Source organism: Balaenoptera acutorostrata, chromosome 4, assembly GCF_949987535.1.
Source record: "Balaenoptera acutorostrata chromosome 4, mBalAcu1.1, whole genome shotgun sequence".
NCBI classification, from domain to species: domain Eukaryota; kingdom Metazoa; phylum Chordata; class Mammalia; order Artiodactyla; family Balaenopteridae; genus Balaenoptera; species Balaenoptera acutorostrata.
In genome coordinates this window covers 32,112,115-32,138,106 of record NC_080067.1, presented here as the reverse complement: position 1 = coordinate 32,138,106, position 25,992 = coordinate 32,112,115, and the positions used below count along the sequence as shown (strand labels likewise).

At 35.4% G+C, this 25,992-nt stretch overlaps 1 protein-coding gene across 1 annotated transcript; it reads left to right on the top strand.

The window, feature by feature from the left end:
• The first annotated feature begins 8,222 nt into the window (after window positions 1-8,222).
• Window positions 8,223-25,742, top strand: PLSCR5 (phospholipid scramblase family member 5). The gene is made up of 8 exons (XM_007188102.2): window positions 8,223-8,306; window positions 13,214-13,377; window positions 17,810-17,852; window positions 18,787-19,007; window positions 21,049-21,210; window positions 22,822-22,983; window positions 25,521-25,603; window positions 25,687-25,742. The coding sequence occupies exons 1-7, from the start codon at window positions 8,294-8,296 to the stop codon at window positions 25,557-25,559; spliced, it is 804 nt and encodes a 267-aa protein (XP_007188164.2). The 5' UTR covers window positions 8,223-8,293; the 3' UTR covers window positions 25,560-25,603; window positions 25,687-25,742.
• Window positions 25,743-25,992: the final 250 nt, after the last annotated feature.

Here is a 25,992-nt window from a genome sequence, read left to right as displayed (position 1 = left end):
ATAATCTTTTACTTTTCATTTATCACTTTCAGTATAATTTCAATTTGTTTGCCCTATCAATATGTTACTTCTATTTAAAAACTATAAATTAAAAATTGAAGTTCAAAATTATCTTAAAGCACATATATATTTAAACAAACACATAAGATTAACACAACTTTTAATCTGTCACAAGCCAAGCCATTTTCTGGATAAACATGCTAGAATTTCCATGTCCAATACAGTAGCCACTATCCACATGTGGATACTGAGCACTTGAAAACTGACTAATGCCACATGTTGAAATTATATGTTTGAAATAGTTGGTGAAATAAATCATTTAATTTCACCTGTTTTGGTACATGTAAAAGTATGAAATTAGAACACTCCCTAACACCATACACAAAAATAAACTCAAAATGGATTAAAGACCTAAATGTAAGGCCAGACACTATCAAACTCTTAGAGGAAAAAATAGGCAGAACACTCTATGACATAAATCACAGCAAGATCCTTTTTGACCCAGCTCCTAGAGAAATGGAAATAAAAACACAAATAAACAAATGGGACCTAATGAAACTTAAAAGCTTTTGCACAGCAAAGGAAACCATAAACAAGACCAAAAGACAACCCTCAGAATGGGAGAAAATATTTGCAAATGAAGCAACTGACAAAGGATTAATCTCCAAGATTTACAAGCAGCTCATGCAGCTCAATAGTAAAAAAACAAACAACCCAATCCAAAAATGGGCAGAAGACCTAAATAGACATTTCTCCAAAGAAGATATACAGATTGCCAACAAACACATGAAAGAATGCTCAACATCATTAATCATTAGAGAAATGCAAATCAAAACTACAATCAGATATCATCTCACACCTGTCAGAATGGCCATCATCAAAAAATCTAGAAACAATAAATGCTGGAGAGGGTGTGGAGGAAAGGGAACCCTCTTGCACTGTTGGTGGGAATGTAAATTGATACAGCCACTATGGAGAACAGTATGGAGGTTCCTTAAAAAACTAAAAATAGAACTACCATATGCCCCAGCAATCCCAGTACTGGGCATATACCCTGAGAAAACCATAATTCAAAAAGAGTCATGTACCAAAATGTTCATTGCAGCTCTATTTACAATAGCCAGGACATGGAAGCAACCTAAATGTCCACCATCGGATGAATGGATTAAGAAGATGTGGCACATATATACAATGGAATATTACTCAGCCATAAAAAGGAACGAAACTGAGTTATTTGTAGTGAGGTGGATGGAGTTAGAGTCTGTCATACAGAGTGAAGTAAGTCAGAAAGAGAAAAACAAATACAGTATGCTAACACATATATATGGAATCTAAGGGGAAAATAAAAAAGTCATGAAGAACCTAGTGGCAAGACGGGAATAAAGACACAGACCTACTAGAGAATGGACTTGAGGATACGGGGAGGGGGAAGGGTGGGATGTGATGAAGTGAGAGAGTGGCATGGACATATATACACTACCAAACGTAAAATAGATAGCTGGTGGGAAGCAGCTGCATAGCACAGGGAGATCAGCTCTGTGTTTTGTGACCACCTAGAGGAGTGGGATAGGGAGGGTGGGAGGGAGGGAGATGCAAGAGGGAAGAGATATGGGAACATATGTATATGTATAACTGATTCACTTTGTTATAAAGCAGAAACTAACACACCATTGTAAAGCAATTATACTCCAATAAAGATGTTTAAAAAAATTTCACCTGTTTCTTGTAAGTTTTTTTATTATTTTTTAAAAGATTTATTTATTTATTTATTGGCTACGTTGGGTCTTCGTTGCTGTGTGCAGGCTTTCTCTAGTTGCGGAGAGCGGGGGCTACTCTTTGTTATGGTGCATGGGCTTCTCATTGCGGTGGCTTCTCTTGTTGCAGAGCACAGGCTCTAGGCGTGCGGGCTTCGTAGTTGTGGCATGCGGGCTCAGTAGCTGTGGCTTGCGGGCTCTAGAGCACAGGCTCAGCAGTTGTGGTGCACGGGCTTAGCTGCTCCGCGGCACATGGGATCTTCCCAGACTGGGGATAGAACCCGTGTCCCCTGCACTGTCAGGCGGATTCTTAACCACTGCACCACCAGGCAAGTCCCTCTTTTAAGTTTTTAATGTGGCTCCTAGAAAACTTTAGGTTACATATGTGGCTCAAAATATGTCTCTATTGACAACATTGCACTCGAATCTATTTAGTTACTAGAGAAAAACATGACTAAGGAGATTGCCAAAGAAAAAATACAACTATGCAAAACATAAATATACTTTGCTTTAAGCCAGCCCAGAATTATTTCTAGTTATGCCAAAAACACAAAGCATACTTGTATACATACATCTTATTCAAATCACGACTGACTACAATTTGAGGTCAGGAGCAAGATCATAATTCTCGTCAATTTTCACAGTTCATCATTTGCTTGTAGACAAAATAAGGAAAGAAGTCCCAAACCACAAACAATGCTTTTGTTGATAACATCTACTCCCTCATTCTTGGAGTTAACATTTCATGAATGCCTATAATGCGTCAGGACCTGCATTAGACAACAACAAGAAAAAGGATATTCACTAATAAACACAGGCCTTCCTTTTCCAACCTCATTCAGTGAAGCAACATTCTCCGCGGCTTATAGGACACATCCCACACTTTTAGCCACCACTTCGCAAAGCATGCATTTAAATGCAGTAACATTTTCAGGATGATCTAGCCTATAAATAGCACCAGAAGAAAACTAAATATGCACCGTTAAGCATAAATTAACTCTAATGTGTGTTGTCTATGCATTTAATGTATATTTGTTATAATAGTTATCTCAATTTCTTGGGAACTTTGCTCTTGGGGGGATCCAAGCTTGGGGAAGCTTATTTTCAAGGCTGGAAATGTGAAGGGAATGTATTGCAGAAAACAACTGGTGTCCTCTGGCTGGCACTGAGTTTCAGCTGCACCGGCTGTGCGTGATATGGCTGCTGTCAATGAAGGCAACGGCATGCAGAGCACTGCTGGGCTGTCGGCTGCAGCCACGGAAGGGATTGTTGCAGTATTTTGCCGATGTCTGAAGATGCAGGCAAATGTTGGGAGGACAAAGCAACCACACTGAGCAAGGCACAAGAACCCAGGCACAAGGTAAGTATATTTAAAATAATGGTAGAAATAAAGAGATTTTCAAAATGGTAAAGCAGTTCTTGATGGGGTTTCTGAAGATTTTAAATGTCTTCTTAATTCTCCCCGTCAATCTACTTGGTAGCTCCAATTCCCTTCCGTTCTCTCTTTCTCTCTCCTCCTCCTTCTCCTCCTCTCTCTCTCAGAGACACAAACATACACCCTGAAGGAGATCTAAATAAATAATTATTGATATGTCATATGTCTGTACAGTTTTCTGCTTGTAATGCTCTTCTTCTAGTAATATAGCTTGCAATGAGCCAGAACCTCTCCGAAGATTCCCACTACTTTTAGACTCTTTAAAGGAAAAATGCCATTATGAACTGTTAAAAGTTTACATTATGCATAAGAGGTCAGAAAAATGCCAGAAGACAAAGTACAGTAAAGACAGATTACTTCAAAGAACTCCATTCAGCTTAACTTCATCTTACCTGAAGAAAACGTACAAGGCAGAAAATTTGAAAAAGAACTTCTATGGACAATCTAAACTTTAGCTTCTGCCTTGGGCTTTAAAATCTACTGATTAAGGGATACCTTTTGTCCCAGGGAGTCTGTGCGCAGGACTCTAAATTAGGAGTCTTTTTTTATGTCATCTTGGTGAGCAGGGACCCCTCTAGATATACTTTTTCCAGAACCAGCTTCTCTTAGTTTCAGACAGATTCTTCTCTGTATCTAGGATTCCTTTCCATTTTTTTTCTAGTCCTTTAAATCAGTATCTTTTTAAGTAGGCAGGAAGAGAGAATGCAAGAAATCTATCCCTCATTAGCAACCAAGAAGCACGATCCAGTATACTATTCTTTCATTATTTAAGAAATAATATCTTAATAGTTATTATTTTTCTGTTTTAAAGTAACAGAGGAAAGGAAAATTAGACATGTACGTGTGAAACAAATAATTGCTCATTTGAATGATACATTACTGATTCTGATTAGCTTTGTTTTTCAGGGAGAGGATGAGTTGTATCATTTTATTTTCAGGAGGTGATAACTGACTCTTACTTTTAAAGAACAAAAGGAGTATTGCATCTCTATGTCGTGGTCCCCCACTAGAGTGGAGGTCATATCATTACAGTCAGTAGGCTCCGTAATCATATGCCCACAGTAAAAAGTTAATAAATAATTACTGAAAGAATGAATGAAGCATTGTATCAAAAGGGCAGGTCTGAATGAGATAGCAAAGAAATGCACTTTGACAAGAGGTTTGCAACATGTGGATAGATGGCTGCTGAAATAGGAGTTGTACTTTCCCAGGGAAGAAACATCCAAGTTCGCATTGAAAGATTGGATATCTTACATCCACAGTGTAGTTGCAAATCAAAAAACGCTGGAAAAAAACATTTATACTAATGATATTTCTTCCCATGATTGCGTTAACTAATTAATTAATTAATACCCACCCTGAATTGTTTCACAATGAATTTTAGTATGGGAAATTATATATCCAGAGATAAGATTTATGCATAGAAATGCATGCCTTAATCGCTGCACGTTTGCTAAAAGTGGATTCACATTTTAGCAGATCATACCATGAGCCTCACTGAATGAAAGGAGTTATTTTATCACTAAATTGCAGTCCATTACCATACCATTCCTCACCTGTAGCAGTTACTTGTATGATAAGCTGTTCGTAAAATTTGCTATTAATTATTCTTGCATGATATAGTATGACAGGAACAACTGAAAACATAAATACATGCAATCATGTTTACATTTATCAGATTATAATGTAATTAAGACTTCTAGATGGTGCCTTCTCATAAATTAATACTTAGGAGTCCACTAGATATTCCCCACTACGGTGACCAAGCCAGTGTTGAAAGGGATATGTGGAAATGGGAACTCTTATCCCTTACTGTTGGGGATGTAAATTGGTACAAGACCATTGAAGATCAATTCAGTGATACCTAGTAAAGATGAAGATCTTCATATCCCATAAGCCAGCATTTTAATTTCTGGATATATATCTTCAAAAGGACTGCTATACATGTGCATAAGAACCATTGCCTTACATAATGGAAACAACTAAACATCGGTTAAAATGGCAATGAGCAAAAACTGTATTCATTATACTCATAAAATGTAATAACATGCAGTGGCTGAAAACAATGTAATGCTACGCATTATCATAAATTTTTAAAAACATAATTTTAAGTGACTAAAATGTGTTTGAGTTATACCTAAAATAATATTTATATAAATCAAGAAAAACAAGTAATTCTCTCTCACTTCATGTATATGTATATTTAGTTATATATTTACATATATATGTTTATGTATGTATGTATGTATATAATTTCTAGGAACACATACTTTTATAGTAAAACCAGAGGCAGAATAACTATTAAGCTGATGAAACAGGCTATAAGTCAGTTCATCCTAGTCCTTGGTCCTTGGTCCTGCCCCAGACCTGTAGGCTTACATCTTAATCCACTCCATACTCTTTCCGCAAAGGATGTCATCGGGAGCATATTGCTGATTTTGTTTCGTTTCGTTGTATAACAGGTAGCACTTCTTTTGTCACTATATAGGCTTAAATAAATAGGCAGTCTCTCCCTTTGTACTGACAGAAACTATTTTGGTGAGCCTTTTCAATCATGAAAATTTAAGTCAAACATCTAACAGCTAAACAATTAAATAATGGGGAAGTTCTGAACAGTGATGTAACATTGAATGGATGGACCTTCCGAAATACCTTTGACAGGTCCTGGGAAAAGGCCATGGGCAGGCGTGATTGTGTCAAGATTATGATGGAATTTTTTTTCATTTCCTTTTGGCTGAAACTGAAGATGGCGGATATAGAGTCTTTTCTTTCGGGGGGGGACAAGGACAGGCAAGGCAGGACATCCTGAGTAGATGAGCACGCCCAAACAGAGCAGCAGAGCTGAGGCTCACGAGAGAGAGACCGGTAGGGAGTTTCCTGGGAAGGGGCAGGCCCACTGACACTAGATTTCCTGATATTCATTTTCACGTCTCCTTTTGTGTACTGCAATCCCACTATGTTATCATCAAGCCCTGGCTTATGTCTGTTGGACATGCCCAACTTGTACTGTCTATATTTCATGGAATCAAGGGAGCAGACTAAAATACTGTAGCCTGCTGACAAAATAAAACTGAAGCTGCTTGAAAAAGCCCAGGGCTTCATAGCACAGGGGTAGGAGGATTGTGTGACCATTTGGAGTATTGAGAGTGGTCCCGGTTCTTCCACAGAGGCGGCAGGTGTTAGGGGAGTTGCAATGAGGGCACTGTGAAGGTGAATGGCAGCAGGAAAGCAGCAGGATGGGGGTTGAGGCCAACTTGTGGAACAACGTCTCCTGACTGCGGGAGCACTCAGTGACAGGACACCTGAACCTCTGGGAGGTCCCTTAAGGAGGGTTTGCAAGCCTCTCCTTGAGAAAGGCTGGGAAACCGAAAGGAATGGAGGGAAGGGGAGACCTCAGGTTGGTATCTGCTGGGCCTTTTTTAAAAAGAAAAAATGACGTTGGTGCTGTCTTTGGCAGGACCGAGGAAGAAAGTATAAAGGAAGAAATAGGCAGTACCTACACATCATCAAGTTTGATGGCCTGGAAGGTCTTTGTTGCAGGTCAAATATTGAAAGATTCAGTGAGTCAAATGGCCATGTCCAAATGCGTAGATGGTTGGCCTTATATAGGCCAAAACATATGTTTAATTCACTTAGGTTTTTATATTTTGTTTCAAAATTGGTGCTCTGTTGAAAGTCAAAATTAACTGGTCTGTTATGACCATAATTTAAAATACCACGTTTTTTTAATTAATTTTTATTTGAGTATGGTTGCTTTACATGTTGTGTTAGCCTCCACTGCACAACAAAATGAATCAGCCATATATACAGATATCCCCTCCCTTTTGGACTTCCCTCCCATTTAGGTTACCACAGTGCATTAGGTAGAGTTCCCTGTGCTCTACAGTATAAATACCATGTTTGATTGTGCTAATAACAACTTAGTTTCTTTGGATCAAAGTTTTTCCAAATGCCTGTGGCAAACATTAAGAAATTTAGGAAACATATAATTTAATTCTAAAATACTAATCATATTTATACACATTTTCTGCAAAATGATAACTCAAATAATGGCAGCTCATTTTAACCTCGAACATTTCAAAACAACAACAAAAAGAAACATCTCTTTGCCAAATAAGAAGAACCCAAACTTTTGGCTGTCTACAGCCTGTGAGCTGACTTCATAATTTTTCATCACTATCCATGCCTTCTCAGGCCACATAACTATTTTTAGAAGCATACAGTGTTGCTGATAACGTAGTATATCCTACAAGTTCAACCTTTGCAAATCATGCCATCCAGGGCAACTGACTTGGTGAGCAAAATCTCCATGGTCATTTAGAAATATGAACTGTCTAGTCAAGTTTACAGTGCTTTTTTGTTTCCCCTCAGTGTGCAATGCAGTTAAATATTACCTGTATGTTTCATTTAACTAACTTTATGAGATTATTGAAGGTTTCTATTTTCAAATTCCTGATTAATCAAATTCAACTAAAAATAAAAATAAATTTTCATTTATGTATGTAAATAGCAGGAAATAATCCTTTTCTTGTTTGTTACGGGGAGAGAGAGTGGGGAGAAATCCAGAGTAAACATAAAAATATTGCTGTTCAAACATTTTCAAAATTAAAAAAAATTATTTATAACTGTCAGAAACTTACATGTGATAGAATGTTTTATCACAGACTCTGGTACAGGAGATTTCTAGAAATTAGAAAAGTAGAATATTTCTAATGTAGTAGTGAGGGCAAAAATATATATTCCAAGAAGTAATTTTTAAACACTAAGTGGAAATAAGGCCCATAAAAATGAATGTTGTATGTTGTATATTTTCCTTCCTGGTTTTTATTATTTTGAAATTGATCCTTCAGCCACCAAGTGGGATGATGGCTTCTGAATAGTGTTTACTTTTGACGATAGCTTTGTCTCCCCCTGTTGTTCAAAATGATAAAATACAGCACTCTGGAAACAGCAAGGCTCTCCGTTCCTCCAGTATTTGTAAGCTGACAAGTGGTAGACAAATACCCTCTGAAGTTTTATGCCTGCTGTGTTTCTCTCTTTGCTGCAACATGAGGAGCCTTTTCTTTTAACCTGCATGCCTTTGAAGAAGTGACTCAGCATATTCATGGCCTCTAAAGGTAAGAGCAAATATAGGCAGCTAATAAATTTTTCCTTATATTGTGACTGAAAATACACAGTTCTAAGGGTGTTACAATCGGTGAGATTGATACTTTAAAACCTGTCATTTAGTGCTTTTCAACGTTGGAATATTTAACTTTGAACTCCAAGGAGCATGTTGCATTAAATTTTTTTTAAAAACCCTCTATCTGATAGAATGTAAAAGTTAAGATGCAAACAGTGTTTTCGTTATCATAAATATAAACCTAGTGACTTGATGTGAAAAGCTGCAGAGTAAAATTTAGAATGGGAATATCTAATGCCAAACACAAAGACAAGTTGATATTCCCAGTTTAAAGGGATTTGTAGAAAACTTTTCACACATAAGTTAAAAAGTGTTAAAGTACAGTTCAATATTTTAAAATTTCCCATTTGTTGTTTAAAATATGTGATACAGCCATTTATTATAGAGAATTAAACATGTGTTTTCAGGAAATCCTAGTAAATTTAATGGACTAGAAGTAAACATTTCTGAACTATGAAGCAAGAATCTTTTAACATTTCTTTGATGGTAAATTATATCTAAAAAGCAAACAGAAACTAAGCAAGCAGATTAAAGACTTTGGGAGGGGGAACTGGTAAGTTTTCCTCAAATCTCTAAAACTGTAAATATCATTAGTGTTGTCTCACTCAAAGAACTTCTCAGAAGACAAGGGATGTGCTTGTTTTAGGTAATGGGTTGCAATCTCACAAAAAATACTTGTGAAATGATATAAAAATGAAATTATAATGTGTTTTCATTCCATTGTCAGAAGAAACCATTAAACTCTAGGCTATAATGAAAGTGAAGAATTATGCTTAGTATAATTGGTGGAAACCTTTTAACCTAATTACAAATAGGATAATAGAGTCCACAATTTAAAATACCCTAAATTAAATTAATGATCCATTCAGAGAAATGTGTATGCTTATTTGCTTCCTTTATCAAAATAGACTTTGGATGCTATTTAATTTGGAACAAAGGAAGTCATATTTTCACTTTTTGTCAACATGTAGCATACACCAGTCCCTGAGTATCACTGGGAAAGCTCAAATTGTAAAATATAGATGTGAAACATCAAAATTATGAATTTTAATACATGTGTACTTCATTTTTATATTTGAAGACAGACAAACAAAATCTTGGCAAGGTCTTTCTTTCATTTAAGACTGACACTAAGACTTAATCCAAAAACACTTCATCACTTTATCAAGTCAGAGTTACAGCAACAACTGCAGCCTGTAAGGTAAAGAGTTGCAGAGTACGTGAAATATTTATAAGCTAGTTATACATTTTTAAAAGAGTAGATAGAAATTCAAAGCCAGATGGAAATTCAAAGGAGTTCCTTCTTCGTTTGGTGGTCTGAGTCTCTGAAGAAACTTGTGACTAGAAAGCAATATTATGATCAAAATATGATTAATCTATCAAAAAAGCAGTGATGTTCAGTAATGATAGGGGCTCAAGACTAAACTTAGAGGTAAAACTTAGGGTAGAAAACTAACACTCTTGCTGCATCCTACTCAAAATATTTAACAGATGAAGTGGGTAAAACATCTGTGAGAGACCCTATACTACTTAAAAGAAGTGAAAAATGAAGTTTCCTTTTGAATTAGAAATCTGGTTTTAGGGGGCAAATTGGTTTATCATCATTATTTACCTAAAATATTTTTGTGGAGTTTTATTCAAATATATTTAAAGACATTATTTATAATGTCATGATATTTTCTGGCCCATGAAACTGTATGGGCAATTAGCATTTTCCCAGGGAATACAGGCTAATTAGACATTTCACACATTTTGTAGGGAGTTCAATCAGCACCACTAAATCAAAGGACAGTCTGGATACTGGACGCCATTAGAACTGAGGAAATATTTGTGTGGTCTGGAGTCCCCTGGTTTAGTATAAATAAACACAATTTAAGAACAGGTTGGTCTCAGACTTTAAGTTTGAGAAAAACAGGAGTTTCCAGGAGATCTAAGCTGAACAGAAGCTTCAGTTTAGGTCTTCAAAGGCTGTGCTGCTCCAATGTGAGCTGAAATCCCAGAAGAGCAAGCAAGTGATCTCAGAATGGTGATCCCAGCAGTCTCTGACTGAGCCTCTACTCCCCAGTAAAGACGTTGGACATGATCTGCTCTGGGCCCCAGTGCATTAACATCTCTTAATGACATGAAATCTAAGGACCTAAAGACCTGGGTCAGAAATGTAGAGCCACTTGCCAGACACTCAAGAATCTACCGCGTTTTGTCACAGCAAAATAGTTTACAAGATAAAACTGGAGTAATTTGCTAAGCTTTTCAACAATAAAATTGGCAATGAGAGAGAATCTAATAGTCTTCTATCAGCTATTATTAGAAATTAATCCCTACACATTTTTTTTAATTGAAGGATATAACATGTGTACAGTTAAGTGCATAAAGGCACCAAATTTAAACTCCACGATTTTAAAAATCAGGATGCACTGTGTAACCACCACCAAGATCAAGATACAGAACATTTCTGGCACCTCCTGAAGTTCCCTTTCTGGTCAATAGCCATATGCACCTCCACTCCCAAGATGAACCACTATTCTGAATTTTATCATTATGAACTAGTTTTCCCCAGATCACAATTTTGTCTCTGCTTCTCTGAAAGTCAATGACAACGGTGCTTTTGGCACTAATGCCAAAGAAAGGATGTTTGTTGCCTTCTATTATTTTCTAGTTGTTATTGCGGTAGTGGCCATTTGCTCCTCTCCCAGATTTGACATGGTGTTACCTAGTCTTCCTCTCTGTTTACTCAGTTAGTAGCTCTCGAGAAGGGCTAAGAGCAAGAGGAATTCTAAAGTCTGTATCCTTTGTGTCTGCCCCAAATCTGAGAGAAGTTCAGGATGGGGGCTTTTGGGGAAGCAAAATGTTATAATATTATCAGTGTGGAGCTCTCTTTTCGTGGAACCAAATGACAAGCTTGCTTCCATTCAGTCCTACCCCTAAAGCGTGTCCAAATTCTAAATGTCACAGACCAGTATAAACTTAGAAATCCATATTGGTCTCTTCCCACAACCTTATTGTTAAATGAATAAATGAATCATTTGGCAATTAATGTCCCTCATTAACACCAAATGTACACATGACTTTAATGAGCCAATTGTTACTAGAAACAGTTTATGTCAGTGTCCAAAGGACCACTCCTTAGGTGCCTGTGTTCCTTCACCAGGTTTGTTTGGTTTTTTTTAATCCCTCTCATTTGCTCACCCAGGCTATGCTTGGGAAGCAATGAATGAAGAGGAATTTATAATCTCCAAAGGAAAATCAGTCCTTTCTTCAGATTTATTTTTTAGAGGTTTAAAAGATTCAGAAGAATACCTACCCCCCTCACACACACATATTACATGGACCTGGGTGTCAGTGCTGAAGAGAGACCATTCTAATCTACTGTGAATTATATAGCTGTCACTCCAATTTTAGTATATGTACAATGAGTGCTTATCCAAATCCTTGTGCATCTGTTATAAATTTCTTCCTCATATTAATCCAGAACCAGGTTCCTTGTCCTTCCCATTCATAGGTGTTTAAAATAGTCTAAATTACTTTTCTTCATAATGGCCTCTCTGATATTTGAAAACACCTGTCATGAACCTTGCTTGATCCATACCTACACTCAATCTAAAACAGCAAAGTGTAAACGAAATGAATGCACATGTGAGAACTCTGACAATTTGGCTTAATAAAGATGAGAAGTAAAAACACTGATAGTCTTTGAAAAAAATAATGGTATCTAATGAGGGAGATAGCCAAATGGCAGTCATGTGAGAAGAAAAGGGAAAAATAATAGTAGAAAGGGAATAAAGTATATTTTTAACAAAGAAGAATTTTGCATGCACCACTTACAGGTCTTATGCATAATATTAGGCTCCAGACTAAAGCAGTATAAATAGCAAATCTCTGAATTTCAATCTAAGAGATAATTGAAACAGTAACAATTTTACCTGGCAATAATATAGAAAACAGGTGATTAAAAAATCAAAGCCAAACATTTTAGAATTCTGTAATTCTTTTATCCTTTGTAATGTTGGGTGAGCTACAAAGAAATTCATACTGTCAAAATTTTTTCGGATGTTTTTATACCAAACACTGAGAAATCAAAGCTAAATTAAATATTACACTGCCCTTAAGAAGCTCATAAATTAGTTACAAATATTCCCATTAGTTCTCAAAGTATATATCGTCAGACCAGCAGCATTAGTTTACCTGGGAACTAGTTAGAAATGCAAAATTCTCAAGCTCCACATCCACTCCAACCACAGAATTAGAAAGTCTGGAGTGTGGCCCAGCAGTGGGTGTTTTAATAAGCCCCCCAACTGGTTCTGGCGCAGGCTAAAATATAAGGACCCTGAATTAAATCTAGCCATAGCAGTATGATTGATAAAAAGAGACAAAATATCCTTGGAAATTACGAGGCGCCTTCATAATATTTGAGGAAGGGAGAATATGCTTGAAAGTCATAATTATGATTTAAATCCTATGTCTAAAGTTATCCTTTTATGAGTGGAGAACATCTAGTTTCTTTTGCCATTGATTTTCTTTTTGTAGTGTATAATCTTTTAGCTCTTTGAATAGAAGCTTCACTTGCCTTCAAAAAATATATACTTTCTAAAATCATTTATTTTGCCCAAATTATCCAACTCTTCTCACAACTACCTCTGGTAGTCTTCCACAGTCCTTTATCTCTGGCTTCGGGGTCAAGTGGTGCTGACAGTGAGTAGGAAAAATGAAGGAAAGGGCACTGTAGTGAGAGGCTACTGTGGGAGATACTCTACCCTCTGAATTAAGAGGAAGCAAATATTATAAGACAAACTAAATAAAATGGCCTACATTTAACTATGGACTGGGATGGTCATTCTCTTGCAGATGCACAGAACCAAAGAAGCAGAAGTCTGCCTGGTTTTCTTCCAGGAACTTCAGACCCAGACCATGGCGTTCACATCTCACCTTCTAATCCAGGGAACCAAGTGTGGCAGTGGGGTCCCCCCTCACCAGGGAGTCTCCCTCCTGGTCTAGAGTATTTAAGCCAGGTGCTTTTACCTCTCTATTTCTACTAAATGCTTGCCCTTAAAATGAATATAAACTTGATTTCTTGCCTTTCAATCAAGGCCGAAGAATGTCAACAAATAACTTACTGAAGTGAGAAAAGCATTATAAATCATGAAATTATAAAATCTGTCTTTTATTTATTTCTATTATTTGGGAAGAAATTTTTTTCTTTTATGGTCACTTCTAATTTCCTTATTTATTTGTCAGAGGAAGAAGACTAAACATTTTCGATTGAGCTGTTTAGCACATTTATCCTTTTACTGCTTATTGCTCAAGGTGTCAGCAAATTTAGCCTGGAGGAACTGTCTAATATGTCTAGTCACCTACAGCTATTTAATTAAGAACATTGAGTACCTGTCTTAATCAAGGCACGTAAATGGTATAAAACCTAGTCCCCCTCACCTAAACATTCTACAACCTCATTGGCAAAGACAAAAAATGATGACAAAAAATGCAAGGCTGGGTACTAGAGCCAGATAAGCACACGATTTTAATGTGCGCAGGTGTACAGAGAAGAGAAATGTTGCTAGAGGTCAAATTACTCAGGAGAGACTTCTGCAATGAGCTGAGAGTTCAACATCTTCAACTGAATCTCAAAAAGGTGGATGGAAATCCAAGAGAAAATCAGCCTATCAAGTTAGCAGTGTCTTCTGATGCTCTTGCATCTCCAGGCCAATTTGCTTGAAAGATCATATTATCATTAGGTACAGCCATTGTTCTAGTCATTGGAGGGTCATCAATGATTCAAGCCTTATAATAAATCAATCAAGAAATATTATCATCTGAATTCCATGGCACATAAATAGCAATTGATATTTATGTATATTACTGTTGCTTTTGTATTTATCCTACAAAAGATTAGAAATACACTTACACTAATATTGAGATGTCAGCACATCTGCTGCAATTTTCAGCTTGTTTGGCACTCTTTCAAACTATAAAGTCTATCTCCTTTATCAAAATCAAATCTCTGTGTTAATTCCCTTAAGGTGCAAGAGATTTCTGTTATGCCTGATAGGGTTTAAGCTGCATGCAGCATATGTTCCTGGGAAAATGTTTATAATTGCAGATGCCTTCTCCAGAAACCCACTGGCAGACAAATGTACTTTAGAGACTGGAGAGCTCAGGGAGATATGTAAAAGAGCTGGAAAGGCTAACCTACCATCTTCCATCTGCAGGAAGGATCAGCTGTAATAGCTGACTAGAGTTGATTAACTGCTGCAAGCTGTTTGGGAATGTTGTCAGACAAGGTTTCGCCGAGTATAAAAGTGATATACCAGTGCCAGAGGGCTGAGGTTTGATGATCACATATGGTCATCACATATTCTTCTTCCATCCATGAATGATGACACACCCGAAGCCAGATGCTTGACATGAATACACTTTTTTCATATTTGATAGAGATATGAACCCATTGGCTGCAGTTTTAAAACAAAGTCAATTTTCCAAACATATACCTTTGGTAATCTTTTTCAGAAAACAAAAATATGCCACAAATTGGTGGATATTTTACTTCAAAGGGAAAGAAAATTTATAATCTTTATACTAAAAGAACACTAATTTGCTTTAAAGTGGTGCATATAGGAAAGGATGAATGCACATTTTGAAAGTCTAATACTACTAGTTTGTAAGAAACATATATATAAAGAATTTTGTGAGTTAACTTTTATCTAAAACCACAAGGTTAAATAAAACTATGAACATTTGAAAATAGTACATGTTTCAATAAACAAACAGGAAAATATTCAATAAAAATCCTTCTAAGTTAAAACACTCAAAGTAAAATTTTAAAAAATCATCTATTCTCCTTTAATCAAGACTATCCAATGACCACTACTGAAAATCATGTTTCCATTAATAATTTGAAAATAAATTCCCAAGCAGGGTGTGTGTGTGTGTGTGTGTGTGTGTGTATACATACATATGTACATGCACATACTTATATGTCTAGACATGTATATATATACATATATGTTGTTCATGTAGGTTAAACTTAAGAATAAAACCAATACATTCCCTTTCCAGATGGATTAACATGTTCATAATAGTCAATAACATTTTATCCTGTAAGCGTCAAAGGATAACTGCTATAATTTAGTCACCTATAGCTAAGAGTAGTGAGTCAAAGTCTACAAGGACACATGTAAAGATCCCATTTATTTTGCTACATGTATTAAATGGAACCAGTGATACCTGTAAACCTGATAAATTATACATAAGAATTGATTCTTAGTTACATATCCAAGGCTGTAATTAGGTTTCCATTCTATACCTTTCATACCTCAGGAGTCCTTTACTTGCCCTGACACCTGAATACATGACACAATCTCTTTAGACTTTCCAACAATTCTTAGTTCATCAATTAATAGCAAAAGATGAAAAGGGCTCTTTTGGACCATGGTTTATAAGTGGCCTGGGGCGATTTAAAGGAAACTACAGGAACAACCAAAACCAAGACCCTCAAATCCAGGAGGTTTACCCACAGAGGTAGATTAAGTCAAATGTGATTACAGAGGATGGGTGAGTATAAGAGTAAATAGGGAGGAAAGGTACTCAGAAGTCCCATAGCATCACTTAAGAATGGTTTCTCCCAGTTCCTAAGATTAGTTTAGTGATGTGGTACAGCAGGGTAAAGAGCACGTCAAAATCAGCTGCATTACTGCCTGGGTTCAAATCCCAGTCTAACCACTTATTGATACATGCTCTGTGATCTTGAGCAAACTACTTTCTCTCTCTGGGGTTGTTTCCTCACATGGAAAATGTAATGATATCTAGCTCTCTGATGTGTGTGAGGACTAAATCAGACACTATGTCAAAATATCTGGCACAATGACTACCTCATGGTAGTCATTAAATAAACAACTGCTATTATTAGGTATTAGAGAGGTACAACTTCCCTTTTCAATTAATAGTCTCTAAATTGCAAGGCTGAAAACTTGATCCAGTCACAAATAGTCAAAGCTCCTAAACTCAAACTTAACTTCTGCCCCCATACTCCTTCTCTATCTCTAAGCTACTCCTACATAGAACCACTGCTAAATAATCATGCATGTCCTTTTGAAGCTTACCCCTTCTCTTTCTTCAACCCTCCATTTTCCTCAAAAGAGGAGAAGAGAACTAACAATACTACACAACAAAGACCGATTCAATTTTTTTTAAAAAACTTTGTCAGAGTTGTTAAAATATGTTTTAGAATATCTTAAACCATAAATTTTGGAAAAAATATTTTTGTGAATCTTAAAAAGGTCACATGCACTTTTATCAATAATAAAACTTAAATAGAAGAAATGATATTAGTTTTTATCTCCATCACAGGATATACAAGGAGAGTGAAGGAAATAAGGTAACGTCATATTTTCTGCGTTTGTGATGCCCAATCAATTCCAACTGTTAGTATTGATTACTTTCATTTAAAAGTTATCAGTGAGTTTATTAATGTGAAGGGAGAATAAAGTGAAGAAAATTTTAAGGCAAGATAGAAAATGAAGCATTCAAAAAAGTAATAATCAGCATTGCATTCAGTGTTCATGATTTTACCCTAGTGAATCTTCAAGTATTGAATATCAAAATGAAAGCATACACAAATAAAATTCACCCTTAAGAACATACTTTAAATATTTCCTTTAAAAAGCAGTTTGTACTGTATTCTGTTTAATAAGTCACTTCTCAACTGTGGCTACTTTATCTCTGTAAATTAACTTCATTTCTAATTACATAGGCAAGTTTTAATGTGTCATGCATTTAGTGGCTTAACTCTTTTCTGCTTAAATTGGTACTTTGTTGGCATCAGCAGGATTTCTGGGTTTTTTTCCCCTAGTCCAAAGGAAGATGTGAATGAGAAAATTTTAAAGAGTAGCTTTTTTCAGCTTTAACAAAGACGTTTCATCACTGTGAGGAATGAGTTACTGAATGACAGAGTGAAAGTAGAGTTACAGGGCTGAGAGGAGAGGCCGTGCATGCAGGTCATTACTGTTTTGTTTCATTTTGGTTCATTTCTTTCAAAAAGAGAGAGAAAGAGAAAGAGAGAGAGAGAGAGTTTTAAAACCTTATAGGCATTCTTATTCAGATGGTTTAAAAATATTCTCAAAGGTATTGTTTCCAAGAGCTACAGTTTTATCTGATTACCACAGGAAAAAACACAGAGTTAATCACAGTTGCTAATGTTATTCTGGGCAATTCTGCCCTTGAAATTTTCAGGGTTCTTGTAATTTTTAAATTTTACTTGAATAAAAACCATGTTATCTTCTTTTTCATTATAAAATGTGAGCTGTTTTCAGCCATTTCCCTCACAGAGAACACGAAAATCACCTAATTTCATGTAGTCTAGTAAACAGGTTAATAGTAATAGCTGCAAAGGTTTTCAAAGACCTGTGATGTAATACTTTTTATTTCCTTTATGTCGTCTTTTAACAGTTAGACCTGATAATTATACACCAGCAGGTGGAGCTTCTTGGAAGTAAGTATATTATATTCTGTAATTATTAAAACTGTTGAAATGTTTTAAGTTTCAGAAGTTTCTTTACATCTAAATATTTTATAAATGATAAAGTTAAATGTTTAAGATAGATTAAAAAGAGAACTAGGCCTATTTTTTAAAATAAATATTGAAAGTAAAATTATTAGTCTGATACAGATAAACATAAAAGCATAAAGCTCCCCAAGTCTTTGATGATACTGTCATTGGGAATCTAATATTATTTTTAATCTCAAAGTAATAAAAACTATTTGTTCATTTCCATGGCTGCTAATAGTTTAAATTTTCTTAATGCTCTAATTTCAGACATGGAAATGAAGGTTGAGACTAAATAACAAAAAATCATCAAAACAAAATATGTTTTATCATAGTGTCAGTGATTCATCAAATAGGCAAATCATTTAACAATACACAAATTTACAATGATGACTAACTGAATTCAAATTAATGAAGGATTTTTGTCCTTAACTAAGATATGTCAAAATTATAATAGATAGCATGCAGCTGTAGATATAATACCAGATAGAGATTTTAGACAAAATCATTACTATCAGTGTGAGTTGTCCCAGTAAATTTCATAACAGTGATAGAATTATTATCTGAGTATTTGATTCTTCTTGACAGCATTGCTTCCCTAGTTGAAAAGTGGTACTACATGTGTCCAAGTAGGTCATATATCTGTAATCAAAATTTAGTAATTGCACAGTTTTGTTCTCAGAGTTTACTTTGATTGCTATGGCTAAATCCTCAAAATTTCGAGCACGGAAGTAGACTTGTCTGAATAAGATACCATATACTTAATAACTGATCAGACACTCTGTTTTCTTTTAATAACGCAACCATTTTTACTCATATAAAGTTTTGATAGTAAGCAATAAGCATGATTTTGATAATTTTTTTTTTTTTGCTCCATTAGTGATACTTGGCACTGAGACCTCCAACAAATATGAGATTAAAAACAGCTTGGGACAAAGAATTTACTTTGCAGTGGAGGAAAGCATCTGCTTCAATCGTACTTTCTGTTCCACACTGAGATCTTGCACTCTGAAGATCACTGATAACTCAGGTCGAGAGGTGATTACAGTCAACAGGCCCTTGAGGTGTAACAGCTGCTGGTGCCCTTGCTACCTACAAGAGGTTAGTCTTTGGCTCTGGGTGTGCTTGTATTTTTCCATGTTTGGAAAAATCAGCAATTATTTCTTAAATAAATGGCATTCATCTGGAGATATGGGGCAATTAACCTTTCAATTGGTTGAATTAGAATGTTGCTCCTTTAGGATCCGAACAGCTTGAGGATTTGGTGATTCACTAAATTTCTTTTCCTTTCCAACCAAAAACTATAGTGGCTTCCATGATGTTAATCGGTAAAGACAGCTCATGCATCATGTAAACGAGACACATCCTCCTGAATCTCTGTATTAGCCACGTAATTGTAATAGCTGTAAGTTCCACCATTAAGCAAATCTACCCTTTTTCTTCTCTTATTGGTGCAAAGTTCAGGGAGTGCTGAGTGATACTAAACTCTTCTAAAGTATTCTCTTGGGTAGGTATTATTTTTAGTACAGAATCTCAGGTTCCATTCACCCAATTATGACAAACTTCAAGGTTTAGCAAAGACTATGTTATTGTTCTAGAGGGAATCATCTGATTGTTATATTTTTAATATATAATAGATTTTCATCACTATTTAATAGATCTATAGTAATAACTTTCATTGACATGATGCAGCTAAGTTGATATGGAAAATATACTTACTTTGACGTTTTTGATATCATGACACCTCTATAAGTTAGAAGGAATAGATTTTACTCTCTACATTTTGCAATTGAGGAAACTGGGGCTTAGAGAGTGGAGGTGCCTTACCTATGATCACACATCTAGAAGATACAATAAATGGGACTTGATCCAGGTGTCTTTATTCAAGCCCAAGCTTCTCTATTGAGGACCTATGTATAAATAGTCTACTTAGCACAAAGGGAAATAAATAGTAACATGGAACTCTCCTTAATTAGAGAAGTTTCTCACAATATATATTGAAGCTAATTCTCCATTTATAGGCAATTACCTGGCTAAGTGATAGGATTGCTAAGGTACTCATATACGGAGCCCAAGAATTTTTATACTTCTACTGGGGATATTCAAGATCTAACATGCCCCAAGATGCTAAACTTAGTATAATCCAGAATATATGCCCATTTGAAAATTTCTGATAATTGATGTTTTATTTCAAAGTAGCCCCATGTCATATAACTTAACCATAAGATGCATCCTAATACTGATTAATATGTTTTTTAATTTGGTTAAAATCACATCAGTTACTTTAAAAGTTGTCCTAGAACAAATCTATATAATTCTAAGAAGACTTGTTGAAACCACCTTTGTCCATCTGAAAACACTACAGATATGCACATAAGACTATGAACTTAACAAATAAGGAAAGACAAAAGGAGATCAGATTATGAGCGCTGGTTTGATTTAAAAGCAAACAATGTTCATCATTTTCACCCACTTCTAGCTTATTTTACAAAGTATTTGACTTGGCTACATAAATATGTTGAAATACAATATTATGGACAATAAAGAAATTAGGGGAATAAAGGATGATGGACTAAAATACTAAAGTCAGCCCTGAAAATGCAAGTGCAAGTCTTTAACACTTTGGACAAAATGAAACAGAAATCAAATTGGTGTGTAACAACTGTAATTCTGCGAGAAGCATTTGTTTTTAACTGAGCACAGAGAAGCTAGAAGTTGACAATCCAAAGAGAAAAAAGTTCATAATAATCAGTAAGTGAGACTTAAAAATAGATGTGTGTTGTGGCCACAACTGAGAGGGGATAAATATGAAATACCTCATAGGAAACATCTTCAATGCTTGACCAATTATTGTACTTGGAACAAAATGGCAAAGAAGCCAGTGTCCCAGGGTCAGAAAACAGCTTTGGGATAGGTTCTCCTTAGGGAAGGAAGATCAAAGACTTGGACGTTTAGCGCATAATGCAGAACACATATCTATACAGTGAATTTCTTTGTTTCTATAAATTATAAAAAAAACCCAGTATAACATAGAAGCAGATATTTAGAATCTTTTATATACTGTTTAGAAGTAAGCTGACATTATAGTAAAATTAAAATACAATAACCTTAGGAAATCTTATTTTATTATCTCTTCTTACAGTTAGAAATCCAAGCCCCTCCTGGTACTATAGTTGGTTATGTTGCACAGAAGTGGGACCCCTTTCTGCCTAAATTCACAATCCAAAACTCAAACAAAGAAGATATTTTGAAAATTGTTGGTCCTTGTGCAACATGTGGCTGTTTTGGCGATGTGGATTTTGAGGTATGATTGACAAAATGAAGGACCGTTTCACTTAGGTCCTGATTTTTTGCAACATAATTCAATTTTTAAAATGTTCAAATCATGAAATATCTCTGAAATAAATTTAGAAAATTATATATTTGTGAAATAATGTAACAAGTAATATTGTACATGCCAATAATAACTCATAATTCAAGAGATACTAAGTTCAAGAATTTTTTTAAAACATACTACAAAAACTTGATTTATGTGGAATATAGTGCCTATGGTATAAAGCAAATATATTTAGTTCAGAATCACCAAAATTACATCTTCTTTCCTATATCTCTGGTGGTAACATATCCAGTTCTGATCTCAAGAGCACACTCCATTAAAATACTATTAATTTAAAAGCTATGTTCATAAGACTTGCTAATTCATTTTATAAAACAATCTATTCTCATATAAACATATTTGTGTAAATTGAATGTTAAAAAACAGTAATTACTTGCAAATTCAATGTGTAAGAATATGAACTATCTTAACAGATTTTCCTAGAGGATATAGTCTAATTTAAAGTATGTATTTCTTTTTCATTTATTCACTCCATTCATTCATGTATATCCCACATAGGACATTAAGGTTGCAGGATTTCAGGGAACACTATTCACCTAGAATACAATGTACATTTTGCAAAATGAGCTGTCATAACTCCAGCCCGTGCCAAAAAGACTTGGTATAACTTTCCTAAGAGTAAAGGATAAAAATATGCCTTATGATTGAGGAGAACTTAAGAGTTTTATTATTCATGGTATAGACATGGCCTAAGTAACTTTCTCTATTTTCTATCCTCTACTCCCATACAGAAAGTGAAAGTTTATACTGAATCACTTTCAGCCTTTGAATGAGAAACAGGGCAAGCAAATGAATAGTGGATAAAGTTTAACTGTAGATTCCTTCTAGCTGAAAAGAACTATAGACTTTTGATGTCAAATTAGTCTGAATTTCCTGTGTGGTACATTAGCCCAGAGAATTTTTCAAATGAAAAATAGGACTTAGGGTTAGTTATGAAGGAATGACCTAGTAAATATCTGAGTATAATATAAAAATGAAATTGAGCAATGACTTATAATATTTAAACATATTAGTAATTATAAAATCTTAGCAATAAAAATTAAAAAGTTATAAATTGTACTTAGAAATTATTTTTTTCTAAAAAGTTTCTTCTAAAATATTTCACAAACATATTTTTTTCTTTTTTGATGAAGAATTCAGATTTAAAATCTGGACTTCAGGTAAAGGAATCATGGTTAGACCATATAATTGAGACTATGTACCTGCTGCCATCTTGTGGTAGCCTGGCCTCAATTACTTGAGGCTATTAAATTCTCAATCTGCATACAAAAACAAAAACAAAAAATAAATAAATAAAGGAATTACAATGGATTAAAAAATGTCAGAAAAGCAAAATTCCTGAAGAGTAAACTAGAAAATCTACAAACCTATGCTTATATAAAGGAATGAGTACCATCGAATTGTCATTTAAAGACGATGAATAAAATAATTCCTATCTCTCATGAAGTAAATATATGAAGAAATGTAAAACCATCTGTATCACCTTCAAATTTACAACTTCTTATTTTTTTTTCAAAGGTGAAGACCATTAACGAAAAGCTTACAATTGGGAAGATTTCAAAGTACTGGTCAGGATTCGTAAACGATGTCTTCACCAATGCTGACAACTTTGGAATTCACGTTCCTGCGGATCTAGATGTGACAGTCAAAGCAACCATGATTGGTGCTTGTTTTCTCTTTGTAAGTGCAGTCTTAAAGAGTAAAGGTGATTTATTTCTTTCCTTTTCCCTTGTTGATTATTATAGAGCCAATCCCATTTTACACAGCATTTACCCTAAAGAGTAAGTTTAAACATAGAAGGTTAGTTTGGGGCCAACATTCTTCAGAAGTCAGAATGTACGAGCCTGCATTTCTATTAGGCAGGCCTCCTCCAGTGGCCCTCATACCCCCTCTTCCTCGAGGATTAATACCCCGTCCACATCCTACTCAGCATTTCTCGAAACCTGAGTTATCCTTCTCTTTCAACTTTAATTTAGACTTTTGGCTTATTTTCACTTTCACTGAAAAATATTTAAACTTAAATATCATATTATTTATCCTGTGTAAAGTTCAGGACTGCTTAATAGCTTACCAAGGAGTTAGGTGATATATTTTCAGAATGTGAAAAGTACTGTTTTCTTGCCCTTCCAATATGTACATAGATACATGAGTAGACAGAGATGAGTTAAGATGTATCAGTTTCTATTATTACAAAGATATGATGTTTTTGTCCTTTCTTCTCAACTTCCAATTTCATTAAAAAACATTTTCTTCTAGATTGGTGATAGGAGAACAGAAGTCAAGTAATACCAGTGCCAAAGGTATTGGCCTTTGGGCTGGTTTTCCTGACTTTCCTTCTAATATCTCCCTCATTGCTTACCATCTTCAGTGCATTCACAAAAGCTCATGGAATTTTAAAATAAACCTACATTCTTCCTCTCATATTTTGTTATTCTTCAGGGTTTTAGGATCCTAATCTTACGGTGATATTAACGTGTGCTGCTGTGGGGAAAAATGTGGTCCTATTTACTTAGTCTCTTCTAGAGACACTTGGGAATTATATTAACTAAAAATAATTCCCTGGTGACATCACTGATGGATACTTAGAGTTTAATAAAAAATATATATTAGGGGACTTCCCTTGTGGCACAATGGTTAAGAATCCGCCTGCCAATGCAGGGGACATGGGTTCGATCTCTAGTCTGGGAAGATCCCACATGCCGTGAAACAAGTAAGCCGGTGCACCACAGCTACTGAGCCTGCGCTCTAGAGCCCACGAGCCACAACTACTGAGCCCCTGCATGAGCCACAAACGTTGAAGCCCGGGCACCTAGAGCCCGTGCTCTGCAACGAAGAGTAGACCCCGCTTACTGCAAATAGAGAAAAGCCCGCACACAGCAATGAAGACCCAACGCAGCCAAAAAAAAAAAATATATATATATATATATATATATGTATACATTAGGATTTTTTTCTCCAGCAGCTTTAGAGAAACTATTTTAACTTATTCATTCCCTATCATTGGTAGAGGTAGAATTAATACGTAAAGAGCTAGGTTTCTATACTTACTAAGTCATCACTTACCCTTAATTCCCATTTTCATCTACAGATCTAACCAAGTCCAGTCAATCTTGCCTGTCACCTAATACTTTTTCAATTTCCCACTCTCCTTACCTGTTGGGTAAGGCTTTTAATTTGCCACTTCCTGCTCACCCCTTCTATTTTTTGACGATTTCTGCATTTCGACACCAAATGTGCCAGCGATCATGTGCATGAATGCACATAAAGGCGCGCGCACGTGCACACATACACACACCCTTTTCTCAAAACCTTAATTTGGCTTTTCTGTTTAAGCCCCTTACTTAATATTTATATTAAAAATAGATTATCTTTAATCTGCCCTACTGACCTATTTTATGTAACAAGCTGATGGCAAAAATGCACTGTCAACAATTCCCTATGCCTATAAACTGAAGAAGTACTGATCTAGATAACATCCAAATAATCTGAAAGGATAACTTTTTAACTCCAGTGTCTGAGGGAGAAACACACTCACTGAGACTATCAGACAGCTCCTATCCATTGCTTTTCCTTTCCTGTTTACCATAATATCATAAAATATTTGCACTTCTTTGGACAATATAGCTTTTAAGATAATTTGTCACCAAGAATTGTCTTTATTGCCGTCTCCATTTTATTACCTTGTGGTGAGAGATCTTTAGAAAGCTGTTGGTGTGAGGATATTCCCCGATCCAAACAGCAAAATTCACAAGTGTAATCTTATTATTGGTCTTTTCTTGTTTGAGGCTACCACTACACAACACACAGCTCTGACCCCTCCCCACCAAAGTTCCCTCTGGTATACTTCCTCAGATGACTGCTGAGTTACTGACCACAAAGTCCATTATGATATGCCTACCTCTTGTTTAAAGGTCAGAGTCTATTACAACTTCCCACGCTGACCCAGACTGCCCTACAATCTAATTCTAAAAAGTCTTGATCACCCCAAATTTGACTGGTGATACCATGCTGATTCAGATAAGGTTTCCAAGTTACTTGTACTCTGCAAATTTATCTAAGTGTCATGAAGCGAAAAACTTTGATTTCTCTCCTACTGATAAATCACATGTTCCTGGAGCACCACTGGGAAACATAATTGCTTTATGTAATCAAAGCTTACATGTGAGACTCTTGTTGCCTTTTGTAAATTCATTCATATTCCATTTATTTATTTGTAGGATTTTATGTTCTTTGAACATTCGCTTGCTGGATTATAACAAGCAAGATGACAAAAACAATAAAATATACAGAACAGATTTCAGTAAGTAAAAGACAAGTTTAAATGATCTCTTTCCCTTTGAAGAGGTCTATATTTGATGCTAATTCTTTTTCATTTTCTTCTAGAAATCCCCTGGGCTCTGAATTTCATTTCTGAATGGCTTGAGTATTGGCTTTTTTGGTAACAAAATGTTAATTATTATATTTATTAAAGCATAATGTAATGAAGCAATTATCTGGTTGTGAATGCATGATAGCTAAAGACAAGATGACTGGCCCTAGCAGAGTGTTGCTTGGAGAGATTACCATTCTTTCTTTTTATCCTTTTGAAGTTATTGCATGGTAAGCATGAAAGATGAGAGCTAAGGCTTGCAGCATCACTGATGAAAATTCAATGTTTAGAGAGCACTTTGAAGTTTTTCTGGTACTAGG

Bases quoted from the DNA above. Each gene is read 5' to 3' on its own strand.
- PLSCR5 (XM_007188102.2), top strand. The intron at 13,378-17,809 runs GTGCTTTTACCT...GTCTTTTAACAG, and splicing joins GTCTAGAGTATTTAAGCCAG to TTAGACCTGATAATTATACA. The intron at 17,853-18,786 runs GTAAGTATATTA...TTGCTCCATTAG, and splicing joins GCAGGTGGAGCTTCTTGGAA to TGATACTTGGCACTGAGACC.